The sequence below is a fragment of the Rhopalosiphum padi genome, chromosome 1, assembly GCF_020882245.1.
Source record: "Rhopalosiphum padi isolate XX-2018 chromosome 1, ASM2088224v1, whole genome shotgun sequence".
Taxonomy (NCBI): domain Eukaryota; kingdom Metazoa; phylum Arthropoda; class Insecta; order Hemiptera; family Aphididae; genus Rhopalosiphum; species Rhopalosiphum padi.
Genome location: NC_083597.1, coordinates 85,019,372 through 85,037,329, shown reverse-complemented (window position 1 = coordinate 85,037,329; position 17,958 = coordinate 85,019,372). Strand labels below are relative to the sequence as shown.

The 17,958-nt window shown below is 26.0% G+C and overlaps 1 protein-coding gene across 5 annotated transcripts; it reads left to right on the top strand.

Annotated features, from left to right (window-relative positions):
* The first annotated feature begins 2,011 nt into the window (after window positions 1-2,011).
* LOC132920614 (ATP-dependent 6-phosphofructokinase) lies at window positions 2,012-17,718 on the top strand. 5 transcript variants are annotated; one of them, XM_060983130.1, is made up of 18 exons: window positions 2,012-2,057; window positions 2,633-2,691; window positions 2,761-2,854; window positions 3,627-3,778; window positions 4,810-5,210; window positions 8,462-8,570; window positions 12,286-12,474; window positions 13,020-13,210; window positions 14,061-14,148; window positions 14,258-14,269; window positions 14,373-14,393; window positions 14,723-14,869; window positions 14,934-15,092; window positions 15,162-15,314; window positions 15,436-15,662; window positions 15,732-15,829; window positions 15,943-16,165; window positions 17,033-17,718. In XM_060983130.1, the coding sequence occupies exons 1-18, from the start codon at window positions 2,027-2,029 to the stop codon at window positions 17,172-17,174; spliced, it is 2,496 nt and encodes an 831-aa protein (XP_060839113.1). In that variant the 5' UTR covers window positions 2,012-2,026; the 3' UTR covers window positions 17,175-17,718. The 5 variants fall into 5 exon arrangements, with proteins under 5 accessions (XP_060839113.1, XP_060839105.1, XP_060839130.1 ...); XM_060983122.1 differs by lacking the exon at window positions 8,462-8,570 and adding an exon at window positions 7,514-7,622; XM_060983156.1 differs by lacking the exons at window positions 2,012-2,057; window positions 8,462-8,570 and adding exons at window positions 2,147-2,458; window positions 7,514-7,622.
* Window positions 17,719-17,958: the final 240 nt, after the last annotated feature.

The following is a 17,958-nucleotide window of genomic DNA, read 5'->3' as shown; positions in this document are numbered from 1 at the left end:
TGTCAGTAATGATTCGGTATTCACATAATTTCATATAGGTACTTGTTTTTAGTTTTTACTGCATATTAAATTTAAAATATAAGTGTTTACTAAATCTTGTTTACGAACATTTTTTATATTTTTTAGGGCATTAAAGCATATTTTTTGGGTTATTTTTGATACTTTCTTAGGTCATCAACATTCTATCTCTAGTGATAACCTAACTAATATTTATGTTCTGTTTAATTTTTTTATTATCTATAGTAATATTTGGTTTCTGTGCAAACAGAGTTTGTAATTACTAATTCATTAACCTACAAAAATGTGGATGGTTCTTGTTGGTAGAAAAGTTAGCAATAGTTGGCAATAACATTGAAATTTTTATTGAAATTGGACAATGGAAAAGACAACCAGCAAGTAAAGTTCTTGACAAAATTATATATAATGTATGTAACTGTAAACAAACTATGTTATTTATTTAATCAGACAGATAAAAATTGAATTCAAAAGCAAAAGGAGAAAACATTATTATGTGAATATGAGAACAGTTAAAGAAAATGTTCTGCGTATGGAGATCATGATATTTTTATCATTTTTGAGAACTTTAGAAAAAAAAATATTGATGTGAGTATTCATGTGCATTTTAAACAATATTTGTGTATGTTTTCTTTTAATGTTTTTATAATATTGAAACCGAGTATTATAAATAAATAATTTTGTTAAATTCAAACAAAAATTTAACTGAAAGAATTTATGTACCTATAGCTATTTAGAAATAAGTTAACACATGTTTGACAATAATTCTGTTATCCTAACAGTAAAATTATGTTTTTAGAACCATTTAGACTTAAGTAGTTATCAAAAATAATTGATGATTTGTTATGATTTAATTGATACATTAAATTTAGGCGTAGTTGTATAGAAAAAATAGTAACAAATATATTATTACAAAATACATCTAATCTATATTCTATAGTATATAATTGATTTTTAAATTAATTTAAAAATAATTATAAAATTTTTTTAAACATTAATACTTAATAGTGTTTAAATTTTAAACATACCTACCTGTGTGTCAAAGTAAAATTCATTATAAACAACAATATATTTATATGTTTTTACAAATATTATGTTATACTTCAGGAAGGTATACAAAAAATATAACTATTTAAATGTATAACACACTATATTGAGTATCTATATCCGTGCCCAGAACTAAGGACAGCAGAACAAACTAATCTCATTAAACCATTTATACAAAGTATTTAAGAACAGCGAGACAGTAAAGGTATTAAAAGTTTTTATGGGAAGTACCTACTAGTACTAAGTTGTATGTGAAAAAGAAAAAAAATCATTTCTTAGCAGGTCACAGGGAAGTGGATAAAACAGCAGCAAAAATCCAAGAGAACTACCAGTGTTTCTCAACCTAGATAATACCTACATAATTATAGTAATTATACACATTTTAAAATAAATGATAAATATAATAACTAAGTTAGTTAATCATGATATTAAGTAAATAGAGCTTTTAAATATAGATATTAGATATAGGTAGATAATGTTTATTAAAGAAGTTAATATTAAGAAAAAGAATATATCATGGGTACAAATTTTATACTTCTAAATTGATCATGTTAGGATGAACTAAAATGTAGTTAAAGAGGATAATATGTTTATAAAAAAATAATAATCATTTAATTATCGGTTATTAGTTTTTTATATGTTATCAAATGTAAAATTTCGACAAGATAAATAGCCTACAATTACAAAATGTACAATTTACTGTTTATAACTAAATTGATAGGAAAATTTAAAAAAAGTTGATGTTTTTATTACCTATTTTATTGTTTTTGACTTTTAATATTTATTTTTTTGTTTTATATATAGAGTGGAAATGCTGAAATTGTGAAGGTAGGAATACCATAAATACCAGATAAAAATATTATATAATACCTATAATAATGTATAAACGTATAATATAATTTAATGGTAACAATATAACATTATAATGAAAAATTTTACTCATCCATCAAGTAAATAATCAATCATGCCTATCACAGAATGTTATCAAATATCAGGTGAATATGATAACAACGGCGGCGTTTTAGTTTTTTAGTTATTTTCTTATCAGTATCATCGTTTATCGCATAATTGATAAATGATAATTTTTGCATTTAATATTTATGGCGTATACCACATTACTGCACGTCTGCACTTGCGCGTGGTTGTCATCTTATACTAATTACATTTCTGTCGTAGGACAACACTAGTAGCACACTTTTCGTTGCCTTTGAGTGTTTCATCCATACTCGTCCCGCTGCTCCACTGTTGACCTTGCTTTCCGACGTCCCTCCCTTCTTTCTTGCTTAGTAGAGTGAAATAATAACAATTAAAAATAAAATTTAACTGTAAACATAACTTATCGTACTTCGTCTATTCGTTGACCGTGATCCGTGACCTCTAAGAGGTCGTTTTGTAGGTAATATCTTCAGACTCACGGTTTTAAAATAGAGCGCAACCGCGGACGCTCTTGCAGTTGCTCAATTGATAGCGGAACAGACTATTGACAATACGTTACTGTTCGTCGCCAATCACCCTGCTGAACATGATTAAATAGTCGCACGTTAACATATATATATATTTAAATTTTCAGTCTTCTTCCCGTGCTTAAAAACTCAAATTGTTGTCAGTTTTAGTTCGTTTGTACACCAGGTAAGGATTTTTTTTTTAAATTTTAATAATTATAATAATGTTATAATATATATTATTTTTGTTTTTAAGAACATTATGGAGGAAGATCAAAAGAGATTCATTGAACGGGGCTCTCACAAGGGAAAAGGACTTGCTGTTTTCACCAGTGGTGGCGATTCACAAGGTACTGAATAATTTTCAGTTTTTTTTAGTTATTTACGGATGACTTAAAAATTAGTTAATAATTATGAAGTAAACCAGAAAATTATTATTTATTTATCTGCAAGAATTGAGTTTTTGGGCATTGTGCTTGTAGCTAGTTTTTCAATTAGAGGATTGAAATAATTTTGAGTAAAAAGTATACTTATTTTATTTTAAAAATTTCTGAGCATTGTACATATTAGTAGTATACATATTTAGCTATATTTCAGAATCTCAGAGCTCAATTTAAGTATAACCAACCATTATATTGTGCTGGTTCTTAGAATTATATTTCATTATAATATAGAAAAGAAAAAGTTTTTATTTAAGGTATTGAACTTTATAAATAGTTTAGTAAGTTGAGTTATTCAGAGAAATTTCTCTACCAATAAAAAAAAAAATTTTAATTAATTAAATTAATATTTAAAACAATATTATGCTAAAAGTAGCAATTGTTTTAATTGTAAATTTCTCGCTGTAAAAAAATATAATTTTACTAATATATAATAAAATTTCTCTCAAACTTAGAAATGTATAATTATTTTGGAACACATTTAATATAATAAAATCAATGTTGGCTAAGCACAGCAAGATATGTAATTTTTTCAGAAACCCAACTCATAATAATACTAACTAATATTATTTTTCTTGTGTTCAATAATTCTTTAGTTAATTTTTAATTGCTATTTAATATCTTATTTTGATAAAATTGTAATAGTCTAACAGACTTCTAAAAATTATTTTTATTTTGACAGGTATGAATGCTGCTGTCCGTGCAGTTGTTCGTATGGCTATATACCTTGGCTGCAAGGTTTTTTTCATTAAAGAGGGTTACCAAGGTATGGTGGATGGCGGGGAGAACATAGAAGAAGCTAATTGGTCTTCGGTGTCATCTATAATACATAAGGTGTGTTGAGTAAAATTCACATAATTTATGAATTTTTTTGTTAGAAGTTATGTTTATATAACTGTTATACAAATGTTGATAGATATTGTGTTCTCATAAATATGTATTATTGTTAGTTCGTGCAGTGTATTTTAAATTAAATACTCGTTTTGAATTTTTATAAAGTTGCTTGTATTAGTTAGTCATACAAGTGGTCCAAAAATATATTTTACTGTTACAATTTAATAAAAACAATAATTATCTGAAATAAATTTGCTTTCATGTAATAAAATAGAGGGTCAACTAATTCAAATTAACTTATAAATTATAAAAATTTTAAGTCATAGTACATTTTACAATATGTAATATGTTGAATGATGAATATTATAACATTTTATTCATCTTTATATATCTTAAAACAATAGTCTTGTCTGATTTAGAAAATTGCCATATGCTATTACTGCATTGATTTGTTGTAATATTATAAATCTAATTGCCATTAAATAAATATACTCCTAGCACTGTTTATTGTTAATTTTTGTATCTCCATCCGTAGCATTTGAATTTGAATAAAACATTGACTTGTATATAACTTACTTATATGGTGATTTTATAATATATATAGATATATTTGTTATTATAAAAATTAACTACATTTATGGCTACTCTTATAACATGACCTCAGTAAACCATGTAAGGCTGAGTTGTGTTACAACTTTGATGATCAGTAAAATGTATATAAAAGGTGACATTATTTTAAAGTTTAATTAATTTGTAATTTTTATTATGTCCCTATCTTTATTAAAATATAGTTCTATTTGTTAGTGGTTAAATATTGTAAAACTGCATTACAAATTTACTGCAAATAATTTTGTTTTAAATTATATTTATATTATTGTCTGATGCATCAATTTACTTGAGATGTTCTTTACCTTATTGAGTTATATTATTTCTGACCTTCAAATAACCCCTAGTCTAGTTTATAGAACATTACTGAATACATGTATTATTTATTTATTAATAATTGTAGTTTTTAATATTTTATAATTTAGGGTGGTACTGTAATTGGTTCAGCGCGATGTATGGATTTCAAAGAACGAGCTGGACGAGTAAAGGCTGCTTGCAACCTGGTTAAACGAGGAATTACAAATTTGGTAGTAATTGGAGGTGACGGTTCTCTAACAGGAGCCAACCTATTTAGACAAGAATGGTCTAGTCTTCTAGATGAGCTATTGCAGACTTCACAGATTAATAAAGCAGAACGTGAAAAATATGCACATTTAAATATTGTTGGAATGGTTGGTTCTATTGATAATGATTTTTGTGGTACTGACATGACAATTGGTACGGATTCTGCATTACATCGCATCATGGACGCAATTGATGCTATTGTGTCAACAGCCTATTCACATCAGAGAACATTTATTATGGAAGTAATGGGACGTCATTGCGGGTATGATTGTTAATTCTAATTATTAAATAGTTTTAAAACTAGGTATTTTTTTAAGTAAATTGAGAAAACTCCAAAAATTGGGTGATTCTATGACCTTAAGATTTATTAAATATTAGATGGTAGTAATCGCAAAAAAAAATTTCAAAAATTATTGTAATATCTTTTATTAGAAAGAAATACATTTCTTTGAAATTTCTAATATATAATTTTTATATACATTTTTGAGTTCATTTTAAATAAAGATAAAAAAGTTGCTTAATATTTATAATATTTTAGTTACATCTTAGGTCTTAAAATTTATTGACTAAATCAGTCATTGTAAATGCTTAATATTATTGAATAACAATTATTGTTTTATTGTGATATCTGGTAATTTTGGTGGTCCATTTATTTGTATAAGTCTGTTTATTAAAGTCCATCATAAATAATTTGTTAAAGGTTGAAATTAAATGAAATTTTATCAATATAGTTTTTTAATGATTGATAACATAATTATGTTATAATAAGCAAGCAATAAAATGGTTTGAAAAATTGTATTATTATAGTTCTGCATTTTGTTTTAATTATGTTGATATTAACATATATTTTATCTTGGTAAATATTACTTTAATTTATTTTGTAATTTGTAGTAGACGGATTTATTTTTTTTATAACATTACTTCGGGCTATTCTAAATAGACAATGGTTAATCAAACTATTGTGCTATATAAATTTAGACTTGATTTTCATTTATACCAATTAATGATTTATTATATTTTAATTAATTTAGATTAGTACTTTATTTTGCTATTTTATAATTTAGACTTTTTTTATAAGCTAAAATTGAGTTTATTATTTACTTTTAGTGATACATACATTTATTTATATCTTTGTTTTAATACATGTTTAGAGTCTGTTCATGCTAAGACATAGTACTAAATATTTTAGTTACCTTATAACTATTAGACCTTATATATTGAAATAGGGTTTTCTGGGAATGAAAGAGAGTACCAAAATACACATTTTCAGACAAATTTAAAATTGTTTTAACTCTTTTGGTACTTGCTTGCACAATACAACTTATTTTTTATAATAGCAACACCTTTTTTTTCTATAGATTTGGGTAGAGTATATTTTTGTTTAAAAAGTTTTTTCTTATTACACAATTGGCTAATGAAGTATAATATTTATGAATAATCTGTTCTTGACCAAATTTTAAATATATTCAACTTATAATTGAAAATTAAAATAATATTTCCTATATTGTTAAATAATTATTTGTAAATAAACAAGTCATAAATAAATGCTTATTTATTTTCGTGATTTACTCTAATTTTTGTCATTCATACTTTAAAAATAAGATAGCTAAATATTGAGGGTAATGAATATAACAACAATTTAAAAATTAGATTTATTTATTTTTAATTATTTATTTTAACTACCTAATAAATTGTTCAAAGTTTCCACTTTGATGTGGCAGTATTTATTTGGTCTTCTTTCTAATTATTTAAACAAAAAAAGTTTAGATTTGAATACTTGAATTCATGTTTGTAATAACTTTTGCGAACTGTGAAGGTTATAGAATAATATAAAAGCTTATTATATTCAGAAAATGTTTTAATTTTTAAATAAATTATTTTATATAAGTTATATGTATTATACAGAATGTATTAAACTTAATATAGTTTTTAATCACACTGTTATATGATAACCTGATGAAAATCTTGAACAGTCATAGAATCACCTAAGACAGGTTTATTTAGTTTTTAGATTTTTATTCCTTATCAATATATCAGGGATATTAAATTAGTAATCTAGCTAAGTCAATTATTGTATTTTAATAGAAATTTAAGATAGTAGAAGTTTATTTTTAAATACTTTGTTTATTGTAGTTGTGGTTTATATATAATTTGAGTTACCTACTAGTTACTAAGTATGATTAAACAAATAGAACTTTTTAATTTTTTTAATTTTATGGATAATACATTATTTTTAATAAGTACATTTTAAATATTTTAATAGGATTTTGTTTTTGAAATTTATAAATTGAGAAGTATTTGTTAAATCCACTACTCTTGAAAAAAAAATCTTGTAGGCATATATACAAATGTATTTATTTATATAAATATTTACTTAACATTTGAAACTCAAAGTAATTGACTTGGCTTCGATTTTCAATTGTTTGTCTGGTGAAGCTGAATTACCTATTAAATAATAATACTTCTCCATATTAAAACTTGGTCTATCTCTTCTTTTTATAACAAAATAAAAGTGATTGAAGTGTTCTTGTTTCAAGTTTAATAACGCCGCTGTTGCATATAAAGGTACCTTGCACTTGTCACAGCCCTCACTAGTGAAGCTGACTACGTGTTTATACCAGAGATGCCACCACCACGTGATTGGCCGACCAAACTTTGCACCAAATTAGAGCAGGCAAGGACTATACTATAGAAAGAAAAACAATACATGATCATTACCTTAACCTGAAATTCTTGCCAACTTCTTCTTTGACATGTATTTACCAACACACCTTTAAATCTATTAACAACCGCTCGCACATTTTGATTTTATAATTTATATATATATATTATACTAAAGCATGATTATCCCAGTGTTATATTTTATCTGTCTTTGCGCTTAACTATTTTAAATTTTAAGTTTTATTCTTGCCTCATTTGTAGATAAGGTCATAGGAAGCTCACCGCGCAAATTCATTTTATCTATAGAGTATAAAGAAAACTGGTCTGATTTGTTTGTGGCTATGTCGCGGGGTGAAGTGTACAGTAGTGGCGAAACCGTAATATTATTAATAATAATTATAATATAATATTTACATTTATGTATTCAATAACAATTATAACTACATGCATATACAAGGCGATTATTGTTTAACGCAAGGCACTCGTTTTATGTTATTGTTTAAAAATAAAAAAAACGATTAAAATATATCTGTTTCATTTTTAACATCTTAGTAATTAGCAATGAATTATTCAAGTCATTTTTATGATATTTTAATTTAATATTCTGACAAATAGTATGTTAACTATAAGACGTAAACAAAATGCAAAATTGTTAAAAAAAATTAGTGTCTTGCATTAAAAAAAAATTTGCTCTGTATAACTCATATATGTATTATATATTCATATACATTATATACATACATGTATATAGTATAAAAATATGTATACATAAATTATTGTCATGTATAATATTGAATTAGTGGATGTTTAGAAATGTATGGTGGGAGTGTGCTATATTAAAAAAATGTGCAGGTATTTAGCTTTGGTTACGGCATTGGCGGCAGAAGCCGATTTTGTGTTCATTCCAGAATGGCCGCCTCACCAAGATTGGGCGTCGAAAATGTGTAAAAAATTGCTACAGGCAAGACTGACTTCTGTTTTACCAGCATAAAAATATGATGCATGAGTTGTATTAGTCCGCCAGTGTGTTATATATTATCCTTATACATTGCATTAATTATTATATTATATTATTATACTTTGGTTGTAGCTATATCATGAAATTATTATTAATCAGTGTAATTCCATTAAATTTGGTTTAGAAATTGTATGTAATATAGTGTTACAAAACGATCATAGAAAATATATTTTAATTTTTTAAAAGGATTTGGTTACAAATTATTTTAGAAGTGCTGTTGTATAAGTGACAATTTTGAGGTTCTATTTACTTTTGTTGTTGTTCTTTAAGTGAGAATCCATAAATATTTATTTTAAATTTAAAAAGTACACTGATTATAATATGTTATTTTCGTGAAAGTTTAACCATTGTACATTTTCTATTTTAATGTTGATATCACTTAACTTTACCGTTTTCATTCAAGATAGTTGATTTACTATGTATCTACATTAATTAATTGAGTTTAGTGTTTACAATTTTTACTTTTATATTTAAAGAATTCAAGCTATTGTTTTAAAATGTAGTTCATGTTATATTTTTAATGTGTCAAATGGTAACGTTAATTTAACCAATATACTATATAGTATTTGGCAATTATTTTGACCCAACTTTTATGAATCACGTGATTATTTGATGAATAATGATCATTGATCATAATTAATTCATAATTTATTTTATGCAACAATGAATTATTGTGTAAGCGACTAGGATTGATTGTGGTGCGTTTTGTCAATTTTGACTTTAGATATAATGTGTAAGACTGTATGAGGAAGAGTAATAATTATTTAAGTGTTCAATGATGCATGTATTAATTTGGACTCTAGAACAAGGATGGCAAAGGTTTATAATTTAGCTATAAAAATATTGTATTTAACTTTAGTTTGTTTGTGTGTTAGCTATGTAAAAAATGCAGTAGGTATATAAATATCAAATATAAATACTTACAAAAATGTATTTCTTAAAATAAACTGATACACTTTAAAGGATTTTATCATATTTTGTATTTACATGATAAAGTTCTGTTAAACAGATTGTGTGTTGAATGATCAATTGACAATTATTGTTAATTTAAAGTTATAAAAATAAAAGTATCATAATTCATAATTGTTCGGGATCTTTAATTATAATGTAATAAGGTCCGTTACTCATTAGTCATTTCTAAAATGCTCGTCATCCTTGGTCTAGAATTACATTTTACTAACTAGGAGTATTTTTGCTTTGCAACTAATTTATGTTTGGTAATATCTTTTTTTGATTCTAATAGTAACAGGAATTGAAGAAGGTGATGTTTTGTCTGTGACTTGTTACAAAAAGCGCTCCAATATAAATTTATATTATAAATATATATATTCTATTATCAACATACCTACTGAATCTATAGCGAATTGATAAGAATTCTGATTTTCTCATATTATCTCTCTAAAATCCAAAAAGGTATAAATTTAAAATTTTTCGTGTTTCCATATTAGTTATTAGTCAAATGTGGGAAAGTTAATTTAAAGTAGACTTAACAACACATTCAAATTAAATGATTTAAGAGTTCTTATCGTTTAACTAGATCAATCGGTATGTTGAAGATACAACATATCTTAATTTTTAATTCCTATATAGCGTGTATTGAACAAACACTGACAATTGCTATCGCTTTTAAAAGCTTTTTTAATTAATCGTATTAAAAATTATATTTTGTCAATAGGTATATCACAAGTTAATATTTTTATTACGACTACTTATTATTATTTTCATTTAAACGCTTAAAGGTTATAGATCATCACTAAAATGATGATTAGGCTGTCTTGAGATTATACAAATATTATATTTCTAGAGTTAGTCCAATGATTACTTTTTAATTTTTATGAATTTAATTTAATTGCTTTTTTATTTTCATAATTTCATGCGTTTACATATTTTTACCTTATTTAATTGTAGTTGCCTAATGTCTTAAGACGACACTAACCATAACTATATAAAATTAAAATAATATGATTGTTAGTCACCAATTATAAACTATTGCTATTGTTAACAATAATTAAACTAATAAACAACGTACCTATACAATTAGTCTAACAAACGAAAACAAGGGTACTACACCATTATTTACCATAATTTATCGTTAATAATATAGAACACATTTCATATAATATGCTGTATTTACTTTCATACTTTCCAAAATATTTTTATAAAATTATTTATAATATAACATTTTCGTCTTTAATATGCAAACGAAAAGTACTTAAAAAAAATAAGTTTATGCGTATGTAATTTCTTACACAGTTGACATAAGGTAAAATCATAATTGTAAGTTGCTTTACGAATAAAAAGTATTACATAATATGTTATTAGTACTTAGTCAGTACTCGTGTGTTAGAATTAAAAATGTTATAGTTCCAACACAAAATTAGACAATATTATTATATTCTGTGATATTATATTATATCCTACTTTCATTCAGACTGTGGCAAGTTATGTGTTATCAATTTATCATTATGATTGTATTTAAAATTTAAATATTAATTATGTATAATTATAAGTGAATTTGAAAAATTATTTAAACGAATAATAATAAACTAAAAATAAAAAAATAAAATAGCCGTAGGAATAAAACTAGATAGTAAAAATATCGGATTTGTTTTCAAGTATTCATATATCTGTAACATTATTATAAATCTTTTCATATTTATTCTATTTTTAATTTCACTTATAATTAAGCACACAAATAGAATTAATTTTTAATACAGCCATTACATTAGTTGTCAGTACTAAGTTTGATTAAATAAAGGAAATAATTCGTCTAATTTTGTGTAGGAATTAATATTTCGAATTTTAACTTGTAGGACGTAGGTATAATATATATCTAATTTGTATTAATTTCTAATAATAATTTAATGTGATAATTTTTTTTATACTACTCGGATCACCTCTAGATAACAATTAACAATAATGAATAAATAAATCTATGGTTTTAATTGTTTTTTCTCATTTAGGAAATTATCGTTTCCTTTTTTTTTTTTATGCTTAACCGTTAATGGTCTAATACTATTTTTTTCTAGTCATAAATTCCGAAAATGTTTGAAGCATATTATATATAAATTTGAAAATTTTCCATTTTTAAGTTACCCATAAGTCATAACAAATACCACCTGGTAATGCGCAGATAATGTAGCATATACGTCTATAATTCTTATATGATGTTTGAGTTTATTTTCATTAGTTTTATGAAAATAGGAAAAATCTAACTTGTGTTGACTTTATTGTCATATATGTTCTACAATACAGACCAGTCTTCATAATGTATACCTAATTACCTAAGTTGCTGTTCATCATCATCCTTTTAGATAGTTGTTGCAATGGGGCTTACGTACACTTTTTCGCTTAGTTGTTGTGCATGATGAAATCATTTGAAATAATTGCTAAACTACTAGGTGTCGTTAAATTATTGTTATCAAAAAGTTTTTCGAAAATGTAACAATTAATGTGTATACGTATCGATGGGTAAGTGTCTAGTAAAGGCAAAAAATAGTAGTACGCCAAAAATATAAACCTTGCAGGTGGTTGAAAATCTTATTATATTTGAGCTTTGCGAACGAGCTTTTGGGATATGTCATGCGTCGTTTGGCTAATTTTTCAATTATTATTAATATTCATGTGTATGTATTTAATATTTTTTACGTATATTTAGGAACGGACAGCGGGACAGCGTTTGAATATCATCATCGTATCGGAAGGCGCAATTGACCGTGATGGACAGCCGATCACTGCCGAGATGGTGAAACAAGTAGTAGTCGACAACTTGAAACAGGACACGCGGATCACGGTCTTGGGCCACGTTCAAAGAGGAGGCGCCCCGTCGGCTTTTGATAGAGTTTTGGTAAATATTCACAACATTGTTTATTTGCGTTAAGGTGTTAACGATGACCTACAGGAAGTGAAAAGGGCTAAAATTTAATGTGGTTTATAATATTATTTTTAATCATCCACGTTAATGATCTGACATTATATAAAAATAATTATAATTATCCCTTTAGGTACTATTTATTACACAATAATTTAAAGTAAAAAAAAACAAAATAGAACGTCTGTCCAGTATAAATTATGGGTTGTAATTATTATTTGAGAATTCGCCGCGGTTTATTTCGTTAACCGTAACTCAGTTTATAATTGTCAAAATTATTTGGTTTTTTTGACAATTTTTTGTTAGTTCCTTCCCCCCCTAATGATTTATTGAGGTACAAAATCTCATCAGATCGTTTAAAGTTGTATGCGTCTATCATTAAGGTAAAGTCAAATGACGCATCTCCTAAAATTTCGAATGTTACTCAATTGTAAGTCACGTCATTCGTGTAGTATAGTACTTATTATATACGCCAAGTTATATTATGTTTGTGGTTATTGTGATTTTTTTTTTATCGCCAGGGGTGCAGAATGGGAGCCGAAGCTGTTATGGCCTTGATGGAAGCTACACCGGAAACTGAGGCTTGCGTTGTGTCGTTGGATGGCAACCAGGCAGTCCGTTTACCACTGATGGAATGCGTTGAAAAGACCAAAGCTGTTGCCAAAGCGATGGCGGACAAAGAATGGGAATTGGCTGTGCAACTTAGAGGAAGGTAAAATATCTAATGCAGCTCCAATATACTGGAGTAACAAAAGGTCGTTATTTTTAAATAAAAATAAAATAAACCTGTAAACTCGTTCAACGTTTAATGGTTTTAGAAAAATAAATAACTGTAGTTCCTGTTAAAATAATAATAATAATAAAAAAAAAAAATACAAATATGAAATTATTGGGGTTTTTGACGGATTTGTCTATATGGCAGTATATCGTAATCCATAGTGCTAAGTAATTTTAAAAAAAGTTGTCAAATTTCTCTGCTGTAGATAGGTGTTGAGTGTAGCTTGTCATTGAGAAGGTCACTGTAATTCTAAGCAGAGCAATGAATTTACTGGTTATAGGTTATGAAGTTCTTTTATTTCTCTTTCTTTTTGTGTCTGACAATGTTTGTTTAATGTGAACAAACACTTTTAATCATCTTACTTGAGAGATGTTTCTGGTAGAATTAAATCTATAACTATATCTAAACTATGTCTTATAGTTTGTATTTTTTATCAAAGATGTAGACATTTTCCATTACTTTTTAAAATAATTGGAAGAAAAATGAATAATTATTGAATTTAAATTTAACCTATCTACCCAATGACAATGATGTTTTTAAAAAGTACTAGAAAATTTCTTTTTGTGAACCCCTAATTAAAAATTAGATTACATTTTTAAATAAAAATAAAAATGTAAAACCAATACATTTATATAAAATTATGTACATTCTGCTATTATTGAACAATTGAACAATTCATTTGCCTAAGAACACCTCTTAAAATATGTTTTAAAAACTGTATGAACTGTGGAACAGTTTGTCCTATGGACAAATTATTCATTAAATGATTAATTTTTGTTTGCAGGAGTTTTGCGAGAAATTTGGAAACGTACAAAATGTTGACACGTTTGAAGCCTCCACGCTCAGCATTTGATGAATTGGGACGTGGATTGGTAAGTTGATCATTATTTGATAGAAATATTTTTATCTTAATTAAATTCTCATATTTATTTTTATTAACTTAAACAATATTGTTTGAAATTTTTTCTATGGATCTTTTAGAGTTTAAATCGAGTAAGTAAATTGATTTTCCAATTTGTTGTGCAATATATTATTATTGCAAACACTACACACATACAAAAAATATCACATTAAAATTATTGTTTTTATATAACAGCAAGACACGCTGTGGGGTCAGGTAAGATGACTTATGGTGGAGTAATGGTATTTTTGGAGTATTTTTATTTTCAAGCTTCATAACGCCTATTATGCGTGGTTTGAAATTAAAAATTGATGTCAAAAAAAACAATAATTATTTAAACATCATATCACATTATAGTAGATATTGTTTTTTAAATAGGTATCAAAGTTTTATTAGTGTTGACTATTTATTTGAGTGTTTTGATTGGGCTTTTGTTATATTGTAATGCAGATTCTTTATTTACAAAGATTGTATCAGTAGTTTTAATTTTATAAATGAAACTTAATTATGGCATATTAATAATTTTGAGTCATTGTCAATTACAGGAAGGTTATACTCTAGCTGTAATGCACATTGGAGCTCCTGCTTGTGGTATGAATTCTGCTGTACGTTCATTTGTTCGAAATTGCATCTACAGAGGTGACACTGTTTATGGTATTCATGATGGTGTGGAAGGTTTAGTTGCAGGAAATGTGAGTATATTAATATTATTATGTAAAAAGGCTATAGCGTTAAACAATTTGGTTGGTTGCTTAGATTCAAGTAATGCAGTGGTCCGATGTTACCGGCTGGGTTGGCCAAGGCGGTGCTATGTTGGGTACTAAGCGTACTCTTCCTGAAAAAAGAATGCCGGAAATTGCAGCAAGGCTTAAAGAGTTCAACATCCAAGCACTGTTGATAATTGGAGGCTTTGAGGTGGGTACTATTTTATATTTATTATTTCTTGTAAATAGTGTGAAATTTATATTAACTTAATTATTTTAGGCGTATCAAGCTGGAATTCAGTTAGTTCAGAACCGTAAAAATTTCCCGGAATTCTGCATACCAATGGTTATAATACCGTCAACTATTAGTAACAATGTGCCCGGTACAGAATTTTCATTAGGTTGTGATACCGCTCTAAATGAAATCACTGAGGTTTGTAATTTTATTTAAACTTTCTTTAAAATTTGTATCACAAATACCATATTTTATTTATTACTGCCTTTTATACACTTGTATAGTCTATAATATATAGTTAACAATTGTTTAATTTTAGATTTGTGATAGAATTAGACAGTCTGCTCAAGGTACTAAGCGACGTGTATTTGTTATTGAAACTATGGGAGGTTATTGTGGATATTTAGCTACTGTTGCCGGTCTAGCTGGCGGTGCTGATGCAGCTTATATATATGAAGAGAAATTTACCATAAAAGATTTGCAAAACGATGTATATCATATGGCTTCAAAGATGGCAGAAGGTGTTCAACGTGGTTTGATATTAAGGTTAATTTCTAAATAAAAACAATGTTATTATTTAATTAATAAGCCTTAAAATTGTGTTTTTATTTTTAGGAACGAAAAATGTAGTGAGAATTACAATACTGACTTTATATTTAGACTTTACACTGAAGAAGGAAAAGGATTATTCAGTACTCGTATGAATGTTTTAGGTAAAACTTTGTAGTATTTTAAATTACTGAATCTAATGAAATAGTTAAAAACAAAAATTAACTTGATTTCTAATTGATCTTGTAAATTGTTCATTATAAATGTATGTTTCTAGGTCATATGCAACAAGGCGGTTCACCTACTCCGTTTGATCGTAATATGGGTACAAAGCAAGCAGCAAAATGTGTGGAATGGCTTGTAGAAAAATTGAGAGAATCTACAAGACCAGATGGAACAATTTATACTGATAATCCAGATACAGCAGCAATGATGGGTGTAATAAGACGGCAGTATCGTTTCACACCTTTAACTGATTTATTGCCTCTCACTAATTTTGAGTAAGGACATTGGTTTAATGTATTTTATATTTTATTAATTTTATTTAAAAAGTTCACAAATTATTTAAATCATTATGTCAACTGGAATGTAGGTTGTAAGGAGGAATATTCATTTTTAAAATTCCAATATTTCTATTAAATTAATTTATATTACATCTATTTAATAATTATCTAATTAGTTATAATATTGAGTGAATATTTTAAAAAGTAGAAATGATGTAAAAACTAAAAAGGTAATTGTAATTGTGACATTTAAACCATGGAATTTTGAGCTTAGAAGATGTTAGCGCACTATTTGTTTTTTCTTTCTAGCCCACGTGCAACATAGACAAAACGCATTTATGCAGAATACATTTTTTTTATGTTTTTAAGTAATATTAGAGTAAAATCACTTATTACAAAAACGATAGAGAATAATATTTTTTAGGGTTTGACATATCAATTTGTTTAAATATTGTCTCAAAACAATATAAACATCATTTAAATTAAAATTTTTTTTTTCTTTGAAAGTCTAATACAAAATCAAATAACAATAAAATATAAAACTGATAATATGTCATTCCCTCAAAAATATTATTCTACATAATTTTTGTAATAGATGATTTTCTCTAATATTACTCAAAAAATATTAAAAACTAATTTAGGTAAAGCGTATATCATTTATCTATGTTTTGCGTGGGTTTGAGAGAGAAAACAAATATTGCGCTGACATTCTCTTAAGAATATTTCTTCTTGAAAGGGAATATTAATAATAACTAATAATCTAAGGTTTTGCTAGAGTTGTATGAATGCTTTATTACTTATATTTAATACAAATTTAAAGTTATACACATAGTTTTGAATGTAAAAATGTATTTTTATTTATAGACAGCGTATAGCTAAAACTCAGTGGTGGTTGAAATTGAGACCACTCTTACGTATACTAGCTAAACACGATAGTGCGTATGAAGAGGAAGGTATGTACATAACAGTTGAAGAAGGACTTGAAGCAGATACACTGTTGGCTTAAACAAACACTATACTGATTATATTCTGAAACTGAAACTGTTATTTTTTATCCGAAGAGTGTGCAAGTATATTATTAATAATAATGACATTTAAATTAAAAAAAAATCATTTAATTAATATTTATTATAGCTTATACATTAGTAAACACTCTAGTCATCAAGTGTAAAATAGGTAATACTTATATCCTCGGAAAATTATTTACCAATATTAAAACTATTATAATAATGTTTGTTAACTACGTTTAGACTGTTTTTTTAGATAAATATTTGTGTTTATCAGTACAATGCTGTCTAGTTTGATGTTTAAACGGGATGATGAATATAAAAAATTATTATTTAATGTAACCAATTGATTTGTTTTAAAGTAGATAATCGTTTTCTAAATATTTCTTATTATATACAAATATCTGACAGCTACTACTTAATATAAAAGAACCATTAGCTAATTTAGATTAGGATTTATTTTTATTGTAAAATAAAATCATATCAATTTGATACTACAAATTTTAAACAAAATAAAAATTACACTGTTCAATGCAAACCAAATGTGATTTTAAATTTCTTCTATTGTCCTCTTCTAACTATCCTTCTAATAGAAACTGTTAAATAAAGATATGCATAAAACTACACACTAATAAGTTATAACGATGTTTGTACAAATTCGTATTATTATTAAGATTTAATAAGTTATAATTAAACATTGTGTATAATTAGAAAATTATTGTTGACGAATACTATTTGTAGTGAATTATTATGCTATTAATGTTTATTATAAATTCAAAATTG